We start from the raw sequence: 19,895 nt of genomic DNA, 5'->3' as shown, positions 1-19,895 counted from the left end.
CACCTCCACTTCTTGAAACATTCTTCTTTTGTCTTCTGTGATGCCCCATGCAGCTCTGAAGCTATTTCCTCAGAGAAGTCTTCTCTTGTTTCTCCATTCTCATCTCTATCTCTAGTCTGTTACTCTGTTTTTTGTTTTGAAATTCCTCATTTATTTTCTCGTGTTTATGATTTTTCTCCCTCTTCCTAGAACTTAATCTCCTTGAGGATAGGGGGTCTCTTTCTCTTGGCCACAAGCACCTAGTACGTTGCCTGATATATAATAGGCATTGAAATAATTATTAAATATTGAATTAATTAATTAATATTTGTGGAAGAGTAAAAGATATGTTTGCTTTTCTAGGCATGTAACTGGCATCAAGTAAATGCCAAGGGAATGCTAGGAGCAACAACATCACCGGGGTTTAGAAGAAAGCAGAAGCATTGGGCGCAGCAAACCTTAAAGGGAGGAATGAGGAGAACAAGAATTCCAAGTGAAAGGATTGGTGCTTAATAAATATGGAGCTACCAAAGCATATTTAGGGTGCTGAATGTGTCAGTCTAGGTCTACATTGGTTCATGTATGCAAGTGGTAATTGGAGATTGGGCAGAAAAATTGTAGTCAACTTTTTGAATGCTGGACTGAAACTTTTGTTTGTAATTCTAGAGATTTCTGTGTAACCACATGTAAAACTATACAGTACTAAGCAGGGTGGAGGTAGCATAATTGAACCTTTCTGACTCTAGTCTGTTAATGATTTCTCTAGGAAAGCAATTCTCTGCGTTTGTTTCCTTTTTTCTTTTCTTTCTTTCTTTCTTTTTTTTTTTGGAGACTAAAATTCATACTGGGAAGATTCTCTGTATCACAGAACAGTGCAGAGTCCTGAAGAATGAGCTATAGGAAAAAGACCCCAAAAGCCTGGAAAATATTTGGGATCCACATTGAAAATTGTTCCAAACTCCTTTTTTTTAAGTCTTGTTGGAGACTTCAGAATTTCATCCTCTCATCTAAGTATTGATGTTATTTTCAGACTTGTGGCAATATGTGACATTTCAGCTGACACAGGAGGGTCTATAGAGTTTATGACTGAGTGTACAACAATAGAGCGTCCCTTTTGCATGTATGATGCAGACCAGCATATTATTCATGACAGGTGAGTTTGCTAAAGTTGTTAGATGATATTCCTCACTTAGTTACATTGATATACTACTCTAAAATTCTCAGTATTTTACATCTTTATGAAGTTATGAAAATTTGGAGAGATATACTCAAACATACTAAAATTTGGCGAAAAAAACATGCACATTTGAACACACACACATACACAAATATATTTAAATATGAGACGGGTTGCTGAAGAAGGAAAACATTTTGTTTGAAAAGTTTTGTTTATTTTCGCGTATACTTTTATACAAAATTACAAATGATAATGAAGCAAATATAGTGGAGTAGACATCTGGAAAAGTCAGAACTTACAAATAATGTTTTGTGCTTCTGAATAAACCACATTGCTTCTTTTAGTGTTGAAGGCTCGGGGATCCTGATGTGTTCCATTGACAATTTGCCGGCACAGCTCCCAATTGAAGCTACAGAATGCTTTGGAGATATGCTTTACCCTTATGTTGAAGAAATGGTAAGCAGACTGGTAATATCAGTAACAACTCTGTGGCTTTAAATTGAATAATTGAGTAATTCTGTGAATGTTTTGGTCTTCTGTATCTAAGAAATCTGCTGTAAAATGAAATGCCAGCCCTTCCCTGAAATACTTACTGATACTATTTTATTTGACATATTCTGCTTACTTGTCTCTTGGGGTATATGATGATATCACTGCCTTCATGCTTAATTACAATTACATCTCTTTCCCATTATAGGTCTTTTATTAAGAATGTTCACCACGTGTGAGATAAAACATGCTTTATTTTTAATTCTTTGCCATCTATGTCAGTTCATATTGGGGCACTCTTATTGTGCCGTAATAACCAGGTCTGAAAAATTAGAAATATAGAACATTTTTATTGGGTTCTGGTCACTGATAGTTAAGTGACAGCTTATGTTGAGGTCATGTATTTTTCTTCTGTGATCATTGATTAGCTAATGAAATACCATGTTATCTAAATTCCATTTTCTTTATCAAAGAAAATTTTTCTTATTTCAGTTTTTATCCTAAGCATTCATAGCCTTCCTGCTTTATTTTTATTTCAGACTGTCTGCCTCTGCCAATGATTCCAATATAAAGAATGGCTCTTGCTCTTTTCATCTATATCTTCCCTCATAAGCTCTTACACTAAAATAGAACAATAGTTAGTGGGGCAAGAATAAATGAAATTTCCAGTCTGTGATCTTCTTTTCTTTCAAATAGTATTCCATTTTGACCCTTTCTTTTTCGTATTGGAATATGTCAACAGGGAGATGTAGCAGGCTTGAGAAAATGCAGGCAGCAGGCACTGTCATGGTTAGACATGATATTGCACCTACTAGGTGCAGGAAGTGTTCAAAGTACTAAATATATTTTAATTTTAAGTACTCATGAAAACCGTATTAGGTAAATACCATCATTAAATCCATTTTACCATCATTAAATCCATTATAAAACAAATACAGAGAAGTTAAGGATGTGTTGCTGATACAGTCAGTGCTGGATCTGCAATGTGTCTGGAGTTGGTGCTGAGGGATTAAAGAAGCAGGAGAAGGAGAGTATAAATGCCAGGCTTTGCTGGAGATATCAACTTGCTTTATAACCTTGAGCAGGGCACTCACTTCCTTTCTGAGCCTCAGATATTTCATCTGTAACATGAGGTGGTTGTAATGAATACATAATCTTATTTTATTTTATTTTATTTTTTTGAGACAGATTCTCGCCCTGTTGCCCAGGCTGGAGTGCAGTGATGCAATTGCGGCTCACTGCAACCTCCACCTCCCAGGTTCAAGCGATTCTTCCTGCCTCAGCCTCCCGAGTAGCCAGGACCACAGGTGTGTGCCACCACGCCTGGCTAATTTTTGTAGTTTTTAGTAGAGATGGGGTTTCACCATGTTGGCCAGGCTGGTCTTGAACTCCTGACCTCGTGATCCACCCGCCTCGGCCTCCCAAAGTGCTGGCATTACAGGCGTGAGCCACCGCGCCCAGCCATGAATACATAATCTTAACAGTTTCTCTACTTCTAAAATTTTATAATGGTAAATGTTTAAGTGGCCAAACTGTATGTATATAAAAAATACAATAATATATTTACCAAGATGTTTACCATTTTTGATGTTCTTCATTCATTTCCCTTTGGCATCATTTCCCTGCAGACTGAATAACTTAATTTATCACTTCTTACAGTACAGGTTTGCTGATGACAGATTCTCTTAGTTGTCCTTTATCTGAAAATGTCTTCATATTCTCTATTCTGCTAATCAGACATTTCTGTGCATTTTTAATTTCCGATGTTCTATTTTCAGTTCTAGAATTTCCGTTGGGTTCTTTTTTAAAAATTTTCTTTTGGTATTTTCTCTTTTTCTGCAGAGAGTTTCTATCTTTTCATTAATTATGAATGTATTTTTCGTTATTGCATTGAACATAGTTATAAAAACCACTTTACAATGTTCATCTCATACTTCCAACTTTCTGGGTCAATTTGTGGTTGAACTTTATTGATTGTCTTTTCCTTTGAGAATTGGTCATAGTCTTCTGGTTTTCATAGACTGAATAATTCTGGATTATGGCCTGGATGATGTGGATATTATGTACATTTATCAAATGCATTTTCTGTATTCATTGAGAAGATCATTTTTTCCTTTTCTCTGTTAATATGTGAATTGTGTCAATTGGTTTTCAAATATCAAACTAACTTCACATTCTTAGGATAAATCCAACTTGGTTGTATGTTAACCTTTTATTTATGACTAAGTTCTGGTTGCTAAGGAATATACCAACATTTATTAATCTATTTTACCATTGGTAAACATTTGGGGTTGTGGAGATATATATATATATATATCTCCACATTATTTTGTTGAGTTTGCACATAGATTTATCTTGTTTAGGATTATTAACATCTATGTTCATTAGAGAGCTTAATCTATAACTTTATTTTATTATAAGGTCTTTGTCAGGTTTGGATATTAAGTTTATGTTGGCTTGAAAACAAGTTAGAGAGTATTTCCTTATTTTTGGTCTCAGGAACATTTTACATGAGATTAGTGTTAGTTCTACTTGATACAATTCATTAGCAAAACTATTTGGGTTGGTAGCATTTTTGTTTGTTTCTTTTTTTAGTTTTGAGGGTAAGTTTTAAAATTATAGATTACATTTTATTTAAAAACTGAAGAATGTTCAGATTTTTATTTTTCTTTGTCAATTTTGGTATGCTTATTTTCTAGGAATTTATATTTCATCTAAGTTGTAACCTTTATTGTCATTTTTTTTTTTTAGTAATAACCTTATTAACTCTTTAATAGATTCTGTAGTGATTTCTCTTTTTCCTGATGTTGGTTGGGTATGCCTTCTGTTTTTTCTTAATCTGTTTTACCTGGAATTGATCAATTTTATTAGTCATCGCAAAAAATCAGTTCAACTTTGGTGATCATCTCTATTTTATATCATTTTCTGTTTTCTTAATTTATAATCTTACCTGTACTATATTCTTTATTTTACTTTATTGAGAGCTTAGTTAACCTTTCTTTTCATAACTTCTTGCAATAAGTGCTTAGGTAATTGTTTTCCTGTGTTTCTCTTTAGCAATATGGTCATTTTAAAGCCATTAGATTTACTTTGAGTACAGCCCATTTTTGATTGTATTATCTCTTGTTTTGTTCTTTGACTTTCTTGTATATTCTGAGTATTACTTCCTTGTGAGACGTATAGTTTGCAAATACTTTCTCCCATTCTGTTGTTTCTTCACTCAATTGATCTTTTGTTTGTTTGTTTTGCTGTGCAGAAGCTTTTTAGTTTGATGTAATTCCATTTGTCTGTTTTTGGGTTTTGTGCTTGTGCTTTTGAGTTCTTATCCAAAAAATTCTTAACCAGGTCAATGTAATGAAGCATTTCCCCTATGTTTTTTTTTCTTCTAGTAGTTTCATAGTTTTAGGTCTTCCATTTAAGTGTTTAATCCATTTTGAGTTGATTTGTTTATATGATGAGAAATAGGGGGTCTAGTTTTATTCTTCTGAATGTAGATATCCAATTTTCCCAGCACCATTTATTGAAGAGACTCTTCTTCCCTTAATGTTTGTTCTTGACACTTTTCTCCAAAACTGGTGGATATAGATGCATGGATTTCTTTCTGGGCTTGCTTTTCTGTTCCATTGGTTTATGTGTCTGCTGTTATGCCAGTACCATGCTGTTTTGGTTACTATAGCTTTGTAGTATATTTTGAAGTCAGGTAGTGTGATGCTTCCAGCTTCGTTCTTTTTGCTAAATATTGTGTGACGATTTGGGGTCTTTTGTGATTTCATACTAGTTTTAGGATTGTCTTTTCTATTTCTGTGAAGATTATCTTTTTTTTTTTTTTTTTTTTTTTTTTTTTGGTAAGGATTGCCCTGAATTGGTAGATTGCTTTGGGTAGTATGGGCATTTTAACAATATAAATTCTTCCATTCCATGAACATGGGAATATCTTTACATTTGTTTTTGTTTTCTTCAATGTCTTTTATCAATGTTTTACAGTTTTTAGTATAGAGATCTTTCATTTCCTTGGTTAAATTTATTCTTATGCATCTTATTTTTGCTGTGGCTATTGGAAATGGGATTTTTTTTCAGATTGTTCACAGTTGGCATATAGAAATGCTACTAATTTTTGTATGTTGATTTTACATTCTGCAATTTTACTAAATTTATCAGTTCCAACAGTGTTTTGATGGAGTCTTTAGGGTTTTCTATATATAAGATTTCGTCATCTTCAAACAAGGACAATTTGACTTCCTGCTTTCCAATTTGGGTACCTTTGTTTTCTTTTTTTTTGCCTAGTTACACTGACTAGAACATCCAGTACTATGTTGAATAGTAGCATCCTTTTCTTGTTCCATATCTTAGAGAAAAAGCTTGCAGTTTTCCATGATCAGTATGATGTTAGCTGTGGGTCTGTCAAATATGGCTTTTATTATGTTGAGGTATGTACCCTGTATGCCAAATTTGATGAAAGTTTTTATCATAAGGTGATGTTGAATTTGTCAAATATTTTTTTCTGTTTCTGTTGGAATAATCGTATGGTTTTTGTCCTTCATTCTGTCAATGTGATAAATTATGTTTATTAATTTGCATATGTTGAACCATTCTTGCACCCCTGGAATGAATCCCATTTATTATGGTGAATGCTCTTGTAAATATGCTGTTAAATTTGGTTTTCTAGTATTTTGTTGAAAATTTTTGTATCTATGTTCTTCAGGGATATTGGCCTGAAGTTTACTTTTTTTGTTACGTCCTTGTCTGATTTTGGTATCACGATAACACTGGCCTTATAGAATTAGTTTGGAAGAATTTCCTCCTCCTTGATATTCTGGAATAGTTTGAGAAGAATTGGTATTAAATCTTCTTTAAATGTTTGGTAGAGTTCAGTAGTGAAACCATCAGGTCCTGGGCTTTTCTTTGATGGGAGACTTTTTATTACTGATTCAATCTTGCTGCTTGTTATCGATTCGCCTATTCAGATTGTTTATTTTTTTCTGGTTCAATCTTGGTAGGTTGTATGTGTCCAGGAATTTGTTCATTTCTTCTAGGTTTTCCAAGTTTTTGGCACATCATTGTTCATAATGCTCTCTTATGATCCTTTGTATTTCTGTGATATAAGTTGTAATGTCTCCTTTTTCATCTGTTTTTTTTTTTTTTTTTGAGTTGTGGGTGATTTCTTATGCAATATTGTTGCAGAAGCTAATACATACTTTAAAAAAACTTTTAGGTTCAGGGGTACATGTGCAGGTTTGTTCTATAGGTAAACTTGTGTCACGAGGGGTGCATGTGCAGATTATTTCATCACCAGGGTATTAAGCCTACTACCCAATAGTCATTTTTTCTGCTCCTCTCCCTTCTCCCTCAGGAAGGCCCCAGTGTGTGTTGTTCCCCTCTATGTGTCTATGTGTCCTCATCATTTAGCTCCTGCTTGTAAGGGAGAACATGCAGTATTTGGTTTTCTGTTCCTGCATTAATTTGCTAAGGATAATGGCTTCTAGCTCTATCCATGTTCCTGCAAAAGACATGATCTCATTCTTTTTTATGGCTTCATAGTATTCCATGGTGTACCACATGTTCTTTATACAGTCTATCATTTATAGGCATTTAGGTTGAGTCCATGTCTCTGCTATTTACAATAGTGCTCCAATTAGCACTCTTTACAACAGCATGTGCATGTGTATGTGTCCTTATGATAGAACATTTTATATTCCTTTGGGTATATACCCAGTAATGGATTGCTGGGTTGAAGAGTAGTTCTGTTTTTAGCTCTTTGAGGAATTGCCACACTGCTTTCCACAATGGTTGAACTGATTTTTACTCCCACCAACAGTGTATAAGCATTCATTTTTCTCCACAACCTCACCAGCATCTGTTATGTTTTGACTTTTTAGTAATATCCATTCTGACTAGTGTGAGATGGTATCTCATTGTGGTTTTGATTTGCATTTCTTTAATTATCAGTGATGTTGAATTTGTTTTCATATGCTTGTTGACTGCATGTATGTCTTCAATTGAAAAGTGTCTGTTCATGTCCTTTGCCCAGCTTTTAATGGGGTTGTTTGTTTTTTCTTGTAAATTTAAGTTTTTATAGAAGCTAGATATTAGACTTTTGTCAGATGCATAGTTTGCAAATATTTTCTTCCATTCTGTAGATTGTTTACTCTGTTGATAGTTTCTTTTGCTGTGCAAAAGCTCCTTAGTTTAATTAGATCCCATTTGTTGCATTTGTTTTTGGTGTCTTCATCATGAAATCTTTGCCAGTTCCCATGTCCAGAATGGTTTTGCCTAGATCATCTTCCAGGGTTTTTATAATTTTGGGTTTTACATTTCATTCTTTAATCCACTTTGAGTTGATTTACACCATTTTATATGCTGTAAGGAAGTGATCCAGTTTTAATCTTCTGCATATAGCTAGCCAGTTATCCCAGCACCATTTATTAAACAGGGAGTCCTTTCCTCATTGTTTGTTTTTGTCAGCTTTGTTGAAGATCAGATGGTTGAAGATGTGTGGCCTTATTTTTGAGCTCTCTATTCTGTTTTATTGGTCTTTGTGTCTGGTTTTGTATGAGTCTTATGCTGTTTTGGTTACTGTAGCCCTGTAATATAGTTTGAAGTCAGGTAGCATGATACCTCCAGCTCTGTTTTTTTTTTTTGTTTAGGATTGCCTTGGCTATTCTGCTTCTTTTTGGTTCCATATGAATTTTAAAATAGTTTCTTTCTAGTTCTATGAAGAATGTCATGGGTAATTTGATAAGAATAGCATTTAATCTATAAATTGCTTTGGGCAGTATGGCCATTTTAATAACATTGATTCCCCTTGAAAACTGGCAACAAGGATGCCCTCTTTTACCACTTGCATCCAACATAGTATTGGAAGTCCTGGCCAGAGCAATCAGGCAAGAGAAAGAAATAAAAAGCATTCAAATAGGAAGAGAGGAAGTCAAATTATCCCTTTTTGCAGATGACATGATTCTATATCTAGACAACCCCCTAGTCTTAGCCCAACAATTAAGCTGATAAACAATTTCAGCAAAGTTTCAGGATACAAAATCAACATACAAAAATCACTAGCATTTCAATACACCAACAACAGTCATCTAAAATTTTATTTATTTGAGTCTTTTCTCCTTAGGCAGACACGGGGTTTGTTGATTTTGTTTACCTTTTCAAACAAACTCTTTGTTTCATTGATCTTTTTTATTTTTTTAAGTCTCTATTTTGTTTATGTCTTCTCTAACCATCATTATTTCTTTGTGTCTACTAATTTTGGGTTCAGTTTGTTCCTGTTTTTCTTGGTCCTTGAGATGCAACATTGGGTTATCTGAGATCTTTGTTCTTTTTTGAAATAGGCATTTCAAAATTGCTATAAACTTCCTTCTGAGTACTGCTTTTGCTGTATCCCATAGGTTTTGGTAGGTTGTGTTTTCATTTTCATTTGTCTCTAGAAATTTTTAAATTTCTCTTTTAGTTTCTCTATTGACTCCTTGATTGATGAGGAGTATGTTGTTTAATTTGCATGTGTTTGTAGTTTCCAAAGTTTCTCTTGTTATTGATTTCTAGCTTCATACCATTGTGATCAGAAACAATACTTAATATGATTTCAATTTTTTTGAATTTGTTAAGACATATTTTGTGGCCTACCATATGGTCTATTCTGGAGAGCATTCTATATGTACTAGAGAAGAATGCGTACACTGGTGCTACTGGATAAAAAGTTCTATATTTATCTATTAGGTCCATTTTGTCTAAAGCACAGATCAATTCCAGTATTTTCTTATTAATTTCTTTCTGGTTGATCTTTCCATCTTTGAAAGAGGGGTATTGAAGTCTCCTACTATTATTGTTTTGGTATCTATTTTTTACCTTCATGTTGATTAATTAATATTTGCTTTATATGTTTAGGTGTTCCAATGTTGAGTGCACATGTATTTACAATTGCTATGACTTCTTAATGACTTGAGCTCTTTAATAATGACTTTCTTTGTCTCTTGTGAAAGTTTTTGTGTTAAGTTTTTTCTATCTAGAATAAGTATTGTCCCTGTCCTCTGTTGGTATTATTTGCAAGGAATATATTCTTTCATCCCCTTTGAGGGATGAAAGCCTATGTGCATTCTTAAGGTGAAAGTGTGTCTCTTGTGTGCAGCATATAGTGAGAGCTTATTTTTTTTTCTCTTTGCAACTTTTATTTTAGGTTCAGGGGGTACATGTGCAGTTTTATTACATGAGTAAATTGCATGTCACTGGGGTTTGGAGCACAAATGAATTCGTCACTAAAGTAGTGAGCATAGTACCTGATAGGTAGTTTTTCAGTCTTCACCCTCCTCCCATCCTCCACCCTCAAGTATACCCTGGTTTCTATTGTTCCCTTCTTTGTGTCCACGTGTACTCAGTGTTTAGCTCCCACTTATAACTGAGAACATGTGGTATTTGGTTTTCTGTTCCTATATTAATTTGCTTAGGATAATGGCCTTCATCTGCATCCAGATTGCTGCAAAGGACATAGTTTCATTGTTTGTTTATTTTTGAGGCAGTCTTGCTCTGTCACCTAGGCTGGTGTAGTGGCACCATCTTATTTCACAAACCTCTGCCTCCTGGGTTCAAGCAATTCTCCTGCCTCAGCTTCCCCAGTAGATGGGATTACAGGTGCCCACCACCAAGCCTGGCTAATGTTTGTATTTTTAGTAGATACAGGGTTTCACCATGTTGGCCAGGGTGGTCTTGAACTTCTGACATCAGGTGATCTGCTCACCTTGGCCTCTCAAAGTGCTGGGATTACAGGTGTGAGCCACTGTGCCTGGCCGATTTCATTCTTTTTTATGGCTGCATAGTATTCCATGGTGTATATATACCACATTTTCTTTATCCAATTCACCACTGATGGGTATCTAGATTGGTTCCATATCTTTGCTATTGTGAATAGTAGAGCTTTGTTTTTTTAATCCATTCAGCCACTCTGTGTTTTAATTGAACAATTTAATCTGTTTACATTCAGAGTAATTATTGATATGCCAAGGACTTACTACTGCCATTTTGTTAATTGTTTTCTGATTGCTTTATAGCTTATTTGTTCTTTTTTTCCTCTCCTTCTGTTTATCTTTGTGATTTAGTGATTTCCTTTAGTGCTAAATTTGTATTCTTTTATCTTTATCATTTGTATATCTGCTTTAGTATTCTGCTTTGTGGTTACCACAAGGCTTACATAAAACGTCTTATATTTATAATAGACTATTTTATACTAATAACAACTTAAATTCAGTTGCATACAAAAACTCTAGAATTCTACCCTCCCACCAGCGTGTGTGGGTGTGTGTGTGTATATAGTATATATAGTATATATATACACATATATATGTATATGTATATATATTCATATTTCTTTTTTACCTTTCTGAGTTGGGTGCAACCAGTTAATATTTTTTGATGTCACAATTTACATCTTTTTAGCTTACATATTTCTTAATACTTTATTGTAGCTATCATTATTTTTGACTGTTTTGAATTTTAACTTCCATCCTAGAGTTATATATACCTATGTTTTGCAGAGTGCCATAGTAGTATCAGGGTATTCTGGATTTGATTATATATCTACCTTTATCAGTGGGTTTTTTTACTTTTATATGTTTTCATGTTAGTAATGTTCTTTTTTTCTACTTGAAAAACTCCCTTAAGCATTTCTTATAGAGCAGCTCTAGTGGTGAAGAATTCCCTAAACTTTTGCTTGTCTGGGAAAGAGTTTATTTCTTCTTTTTTTCTGAAGGACAGCTTTGCTGTGTATAGCATTTTTGGCTGGCAGTTTTCTGTGCATCAGCACTTTGAATATATCATCCCATTCTCTCCTGGCCTGCAGGATTTCTACTGAGAAATCTGCTGATAGTCTAATAGAGATTCCCTTATATGTAACATGATATTTTTATCTTGCTGCTTTTAATATCATTTGTCTTTGGTTTTTGACAGTAATTATAAAGGGACCTCTTTGGGTTAACTCTGTTTGGAGATTGTTGAGCTTCATATATTTGGATGTTCATCTGTCTTCCAAGGCTTGAAACATGTTATTTTTCATTTATCAAAAACTTATATTCACTAATTTTAAAGTTTTACATTTTTTAAAAAAGTTATCTATATTGTCCTTTTATTTTTTGAACATATTAATCACAATTTAGAATCATTTTTGTTAATTCCATTACACTTCTTGGTTCTATTTATGTTCCCTGTTTTTTTCCTTGGTTTTTGTGGTTTTCAGTAAATTCTTACCTTTCAATATATTTATTTATTTTTGGTTTAATGCCAGACATTGCATATTCAAAATTTTAGAGATGACTCGAGGCTCTGGATGTTGTGTGATTTTCCTCCAGATAATATATTCTTTGTTTTGGGCAGTGAGATAGACAAGGGTAAAGGTTAGGAGAAATTCACCTAAATTCAGTTAGGATGAAGTAATTTAAATCTAGGTTTCAGTCCTTTGGAGAACTGACCTTTTTCAAATTACCATTTATTTTAGATACATGAAAACCATTTTCTATTTATTTTAATACAGTAAATAAATTCTCTGTTACCAGCACCTTCTAGGAACATTTTTCTTGTTCTTAGTTGGGTGAGAGAGCTAGATCTTAACCTATAGTTAGGGAGGAAAGATTGTCTCATTGGCTCTTCCCTGTCCACCAGAAACAGCAATGCTAACTTATATGCCATTACTTCTTGGCAGTATATTCAAGAATTGGGTTCTTTGAGAAGGACTAACTTATATACCCATTACTTCTTGGCAGTATATTCAAGAGTTGGGTTCCTTGGGAGAAAAGAGGAGGACTAGAAGGTTGCTGAAATGTTAATATGAGACATCTTACTTTTTTTGTTGTCTCTGACTCAATTTTGCAAGATAATGTGAAGAGGGTGTGAATGACTTTCTAGGTCTACTCAGTCAAGTCACTTTTGCTACCACCTTTGAAATGCTGATGTACCTATACATATAACTACTAATACTGATACTGATCTGAGGGAGACCCCTTACTGCAGGGTTGGTGGCCTTGCTGAGTGGAAAACCTCATTCTCTATTCCTAATAGAACAGCTTGAACTTTTGGAATGGAGTAGAGGCCCTTGAAGGGAGGACTATAGCTATAAAGCTTGTGAAGATATTTGACAACATGCTTAATATGATACATTTAACTGGTTGGAAAGGATAAGCTTTTTTGTGTTCACAGCAAGCAAAGATGATTATAATCCAATTTTAGTTTTAAAATTGGGACTTGTGCTGAAACACCATAGTCTTGTGGGCAGAGTTAATTGCTTGTAGAAGACTTCTATTAGCAATCACTTATACTCAGTGATCCTCAGAAAACTGTTTCTTAAATTATTTTTTTCCCTTGATTAATATTTTAATATGGATACAAACACCAAGAGGCCTTCTTTGCAGTGTCATTTATCTCTTACAAATCTCATTTTCCTTTCAGATATTATCAGATGCGACACAGCCTCTTGAAAGTCAGAATTTTTCTCCTGTGGTGAGAGATGTAAGTTATGAGAAGAATATTTTTTCATAAATGTATTTTTTTACTACCATTTTTGCTCTCTTCTCTCTGTTTCTCTCTCTCTCCATCTTTGTCATTCTGTCTCTTCTCTATCAGTCATGAGACCTTGTTTGTAGGACTAAAATGTGGATACTAAAGAAATGTCTTGTGTCATATACATTTAGGCAGTGATTACATCCAACGGTACATTACCTGATAAATATAAATATATCCAGACACTCCGGGAGAGCAGGTAAGTATTGTTCAAATCCTCTTGTTTTATACATTTATTCTTATCTTGGAATTCATGAGTATTTTTTAATGCTTCAATGGGAGTTCTTAATATTAGGTTTGTACACTATATAAATTTTGATAATGTTTGAAAATGTAGGAAATCCAAACTAAGTGGCTGGCTGAAACCACTGTGACTGTTTCCCACTTAACGGTAGTATAGCATCATTTTGGCTTTCTAATAGCCTGTGTAGACGTATGGGTAAGCAAGCAAAAATCCAAAAGGATTGTCCTTCAGGTAGCTTCTTGTTTTTCTCTAGCTTTTGATACATGATCATGCCTCGGTTATTTTCTCAAAGGAAAATGAGCACACTAGCCTTTCTGTGGTGCTTTCAGTTTGGGTTTTAGTTGAGGATTTGGACTCTCTTTTGTTTAGTATAATGTTCAGGGAAGTGAATTCGTGGTTACAAATTAAGAGAGTTGTGAATAAACAATTGATGAAAGTAAGAGGTAGTTTTCTCCAGGGATTCTTATTAGGGGGAAGGTGCCAAAAAGTAATGTAGCAAATCTACTCAAGAGAATAGTTACTTTAGAAAGGTCTTTAGCTAAGGCCCTTGTTTCCTTAATTGATTTTACTACTTAAAGTTTGAAAACATTGATTTTATTTTTTTGGAATATTCTGGTCTCCTCCAGCCAATTGCCCTTGATCTGTGTTTATATCTACTCTGCTGGTCTTTTCACATTAAAAAAGGAACCCATGTACTGAAGTATCAGGAGAAACCAGAGTTGGGAAAAAAAAACACAACTGTTTTATCTTCTTTTTCAGTGGTTCTACTACAAGCAGTAAACAAAGAGATCTGCCCAGATCAAGCGTACTATAGTTAGGCTTTTCCATATGTGCTGGTTTGATTATAGTTACTTTTTAATGTTTCAGTGAAATATACTGGCATAAGACACCAAGTACTTACTTTTTTTCTTTGTGAATAAGAGAAGCTAGCTCTATAACCCTGTAGGAGAGTTTCTTACAAGTAAAACTTCACATCTGTTTGTTTTTCATAGCTCTATGTTTTGGTTCTCATCATCCGATGGTCTTTTACACTACTGAAACTAGTGACATGTCTAACATGACTGGTCAAGATGATATCTTCTCTCTTATGTGTCATATTTCATGAAGCAGCAGGTTTACTTGGCTCTGATTGCTAGAACTTGCTGCCCTCTTTCCTGATGGAAACTTGTGCCAAGATACTGATAACAAAGGTTGCATTTTGAAAGCAAATTTACTTTATATTGAACCCTGCCTTATTCTTCTCTTCTTTTCATCACTTAGCACATGATTATTAACCTGGAGTCTGGGGTTTGGGGGTACTGATGGGCTGGACAGTATTAGAATCTAGGAGTGAGTTTCTGTTTTGAGCATTTGGTATTTGGAATGTTTTAATTATACAAACTATAGAAAATATTGTTAGACAGAAAATATAATAACCGAATAATAGTGGTTCTCTCTGGAAGGTGAAATGGGAGATGGTAATAGTTAAATGAGATCTCTTCGCATCAGTAATATGTGTGTTGGGGTACAGAAGGACAGGAATTTTTTATACTTATATTTATTTTTATTTGTTAAAAATTAATGAAAAGTTTTTTGGGTTAATGTTCAAGAGACATTATGGCCTAAAGATTCTAAATAACAGAGCCTACTTCAGTCCCTGGCACTAGGCCATTTCTATGGTTTCATGTTGATAACAGGGAATTTGATTCAAAAAATATTTAATGAGTAAATTCCATATTTAAGACAAAATGTGCTGAGCATTAATGGGTTTGTAAAGATGGGTAAGTCTTAGATGCTGCCTTGGAGGTCATAGTTTGTGGGAAAGACAGAAAGTCATCTGCCTGGAAGGTATTAATATAAATTCCAGCAGAATAGACTGTTCAAGAATTAAAATAATGCCTAACACTAGTCTTCAGTTTCTACATTTAACCCATGGCATGTGTGACTCAAAGTCATGGTTTTGCTATTTTCAAGTGACTCTAAAGATATATGACAAAACAATTTCTAATATGGATAATAATATTCTCTTCCTCAAATTGTTGTCTTCTGGGATTGTTGTGAGGAATAAATAAGGTTTCCAAGGTAAAACCCCTTGTATGGTTTTGAACCACATCTTCTGGAAGGATAAAATGTGAGACCAAGTTACTCAATCACAAGTAAGCCAAGAAAATGTCCAGCATCTGCACCTCACTAGTAATACTGGGAATTCATGAAATACATCTATACATCTGTAGATATATATCTCAGAGATGTCAGGTCTATTGCTCTTCATTGTACAAAATGTAAAATAATTAAAGAAACATGTTGTTATAGGGAACTCATTCATGTTGAAATTCTTATTTTAAGTAATGTGAAGAGAAAATGTTGCTTCATTATTTAGGTTTTAGTATGATTTGTGGAATGCAAGATTCTGTTATTTAAAAAAAATTTTTTTTAATTAGCCCCTTCCCTTTTTTTTTTTTTTTTTTTTTTTAAAATAGGGAACGTGCTCAGTCACTTTCAATGGGCACCAGGAGAAAGGTTTTGGTTCTTGGATCTGGCTACGTATCTGAGCCTGTATTAGAATATTTATCAAGAGATGGCAATATAGAAATAACAGTAGGTAAATAAGCCCTAATTTTTGAAGAAGAAAAATGTATTTTATAGCGTGTTGACTTCTACATTTTAGAAGACTACTTTGTTTCTGAAATTTGAAAATTTATTTTTGGAGATGTTAAAATATATTTTACTCTGACATATCTAAAAATGTGACTTTTAATTACTGAAATAGGATCTGACATGAAGAATCAAATTGAACAGTTAGGCAAGAAATATAATATTAATCCTGTTAGCATGGACATTTGTAAACAAGAAGAGAAGCTGGGCTTCTTAGTGGCAAAACAGGATCTTGTCATCAGGTCAGTATCTGGCAAGAAATGAGTTTCATATTTTTGTTGTTATTTCTTTTCTCTTATTTTTCTTTCTCTTTCACTTCTCCTCTCTTCATACTCTTTTGGAGTAAAGTTTTTAATTGAAGTATGGGTCCAGAAGGTGCACAAATCATAAGTATATAGCTCAATGAATTTTCACAAAGTGAACACATTCTGTGACGATTATTTATGTCAGGAAACAAGAGTATCACTAATTCCCCAGAAGCCCTCCTGGTGCCTCTTTCTATTCACTTACCCCGTCCTCTAAGGGTAAACACTATCCTGGCTTCTGACATTTAGTTTCTGCCTGCTTTCAGACTTCATATAATTGGAATCATTCAATATATCCTCATTTGTGGCTTCCTTCTTCCATTCAATGTTGTGATTACAAGAGTCATTTGTGCTATTGTCTGAAATGATAATTTATTCATTCTCATTGCTGTACAGTATTTCATTATGTGAATATACCATTATTATTTATTTGACTACTATAGATATTTAGGTTGTTTCTGGATTTTGGCTATTATAAGTCACACTGCTATACATATTTCGGTATTTGTCTTTTAGTGACCATTTCACCAAAACAGTAATTATACATTTCTGTTGGGTATGTACTTAGAAGTGGGATTGCAGGTCATAAGATATTAATGTTTTATATACTTAAGTGTCTATTTTATCCTTTGGAGTTATAAAGCTTAAATGAAATAAGTAGATTATTTAGCCTTATGACCATTTTAAGTCTCATCATAGCAACAGATCTTGAAATAGAGTATTACTAACAAAAATGCAGATCTAACATCTAGACACAGAATTACATGAGATTCACTTCATAACTAAATTTGGTTTTGATATTTGAGTACATATGTACACAAAGAAAGGAACAACAGACATCAGGGCCTGCTTGAGGGTAAAAGGTGGGAGGAGGGTGAGGATCGAAAAACTACCTATTGGGTACTATGCTTATTACCTAGATAATGAAATAATCTGTACATCATACCCCCATAACATACAATTTACCTGTATAACAAACCTGCACATGTACCCCTGAACCTAAAATAAAAGTAATAAATAAATAAATAAATAAATAAATAAATAAATTTGGTTTTGAAATGTCAAAGTGATGAAAATAGTCATTCATTCCTAGAATTTTCCCAAGATGAGAAGAAGAAAGTTATCTGTTCCCTCATAGTGATTACCTAGTCACTTTCACAGATCAGATTCAAATTGTATCTTTGGAGGAAGTTCTCTGATGTTCTGCTTTAAAAAAAAAGAAAAAAAGAGGCTTGGAAAACACATAATGAAAGGTAGTTCTGTAGGCTGGCATTTTTACATTTCTCTTGATATCTTTAAATACAGGCTAACTTTATGCACTTAAAATGTTACTCAATTTATATAAATGTTATGAGCATTAATTTTTATTTAGAAAAAATTGACTAATGACCAACTGAACCTCTCTGATATTACCATGAAAAGAAATTCTGCTTCAAAATGTAATGATCTAGCCTTCTGAGTAGAACAATAATTTATTTTGCCACACAGAGGTACCTAAATATATCATTTTTAATTAAAAGTAAAATAACATGATAAAATCCATTTGGAACAGAATCTGAAATAAAATGTGACAAGATAATGGACAAAGACATCAATCTCTTAATATGTCCAAATTTTAAAATTTAGCAAACAAGTGGCCTTCAATAGGATTTAGCATTAGCAAAATCTGTTTTATATTTAATGTTTTCTCATTTGGTGTATTTTCTATGCTGAATAATGGTAATGCCATTAAACAATGTTATCCTATAACATTCCTTAAATTTTTTTTCTTTTTTTTGAGACAGTCTCATTTTGTCACCCAGGCTGGAATGCAGTGGCACAATCTTGGCTCACTGCAACCTTCGCCTCCCAGACTCAAGTGATCCTCCCACCTCAACCACCCAAGTAGCTGGGACTACAGGCACATGCCACTATGCCTAGCTAAAGTTTGTATTTTTAGTAGAAATGGGATATCAACATGTTGCTCAGGCTGGTCTTGAACTCCTCAAGCAATCTACTTGCCTCAGCCTCTCAAAGTGCCAGGATTACAGGCATAAGCCACCATGCCTGGCTAATTGTTTTATTTTTTAAGTTGGGGAAAAAATGTTTTGATATAACCATAGTGATAGGGACTACAAAAAAATGAGTAAAGAATATGTTTCACAAAAAATGTTTAGTAATATGTACAATTCTCATAATTTTTCAAATTTAATTTTTAATTTAATACAAAGTAGTAATTGATTTCAAGGTTTCTTTGAAAATTCCACATGTATTTTGTGTGTATTTTTCACAAGTGACATTTTCAACCTTTTGGAGTAATTGGGTTGGAGTCAACTTAAATAATTTAAGAGTATGTCCCATTGAGTGCTTACTGTATCATATTCGAGACGAATTATGAACTCTAATCCCTTCGTCTAAAAAAGTACCACAGGCAAAGTCCTATCATTCTACTTCTCAGCCTATTATAAGACCAAAGTTTTAAAATATTATTAGATCTTAGTAAAATTTTGATTGAGCAAGTTTAATATGGAGAATATGATTTAAAAATTTCTGTTTAACCTTTAAGATGATGACATTGCACATTTTCTATTAATATTTGGTTCTAATAGTTTTGCGAGTATTTTGCTCAGTGGTTTCCAAAAATCTACTAAATTTGTTAGCAATAATTATTTTTGGTTTAAGGAAACAAAAACACAGAGACCAGGAGCTTTTGATACTGATAAAAGACATACACAATTTTATTCTGCATTATAATAAATTTAAATAGCAATACTCTATTCTATTGACCTGAGGAGGAATAAATGCCTGAAAAGTGGTTTTATTGTTTTTTTTAATGAAGTAGAGAAAATCTGAACTATGCAGAATGAATTTGACAAGTACAATGATATAGTGTGATATTGTTTCTGTTGGTTTTTATTTTTTTTTGTTGGTACTGTAGACAGCTTTACCAAATAGGCATTAAAAAACAAATTAAATATTGTCATGTAATTAACAGGGTATTTTATTATTCCTAGAATAGAATAGGGATATGCTCATTTTTATAACACTCATATTTATGAAAATTTAATTTCTTTTGATTATGCAGTCCCAGAGCCAAATTATTATACCACAGCCAAATTTGTTGAAAACCAAATCAAAGTTGAGCTTTGAGTACAGCATCATCCGTGGTTCACCATGTGGATTTTTAGCCATTTTGATAGCATTTACACTGATCAACACCGTTAAAGCCTATCTCCTCCTTGGACCCTTCCTGGAGTCTACTCAATAATGTAATACATTAGCTGTAGAAATATAGGGATGAATGGAGCAAATTCCATTAAATGTTATAAAGGTATAACTGGATGCATGGAGAGGAAGGATATCTGGCTTTGGGGAATTCTGGGAAAGCTTTGTGGAGGAAAATAACTCTTTGGAAATTTCTTAAAGGGGCAGGTATAATTTGGATTGGGGTTTTCTGTCGTGGGCTTTCCACTAAAATAGAGCTGCTGTTCTTTTTACCTTCACATCTTCCAAATGGCTATCAGGAAGTGTCAAACTAGGTCAAGAT

At 33.6% G+C, this 19,895-nt stretch overlaps 1 protein-coding gene across 2 annotated transcripts in view; it reads left to right on the top strand.

The window, feature by feature from the left end:
* Positions 1–19,895, top strand: part of AASS (aminoadipate-semialdehyde synthase) — a 70,842-nt gene that overhangs the window by 29,611 nt on the left and 21,336 nt on the right. For both annotated transcript variants that reach the window (XM_003808635.5, XM_034964899.3), the window contains exons 10-15: positions 1,010–1,132; positions 1,501–1,612; positions 13,076–13,135; positions 13,318–13,385; positions 15,890–16,011; positions 16,180–16,306. In XM_003808635.5, the coding sequence (XP_003808683.2) occupies positions 1,010–1,132; positions 1,501–1,612; positions 13,076–13,135; positions 13,318–13,385; positions 15,890–16,011; positions 16,180–16,306 (612 nt within the window). The remainder of the gene's footprint in view (positions 1–1,009; positions 1,133–1,500; positions 1,613–13,075; positions 13,136–13,317; positions 13,386–15,889; positions 16,012–16,179; positions 16,307–19,895) is intronic.

Source organism: Pan paniscus, chromosome 6, assembly GCF_029289425.2.
Source record: "Pan paniscus chromosome 6, NHGRI_mPanPan1-v2.0_pri, whole genome shotgun sequence".
NCBI classification, from domain to species: Eukaryota; Metazoa; Chordata; class Mammalia; order Primates; family Hominidae; genus Pan; species Pan paniscus.
This window is presented reverse-complemented; position numbering and strand designations above follow the sequence as displayed.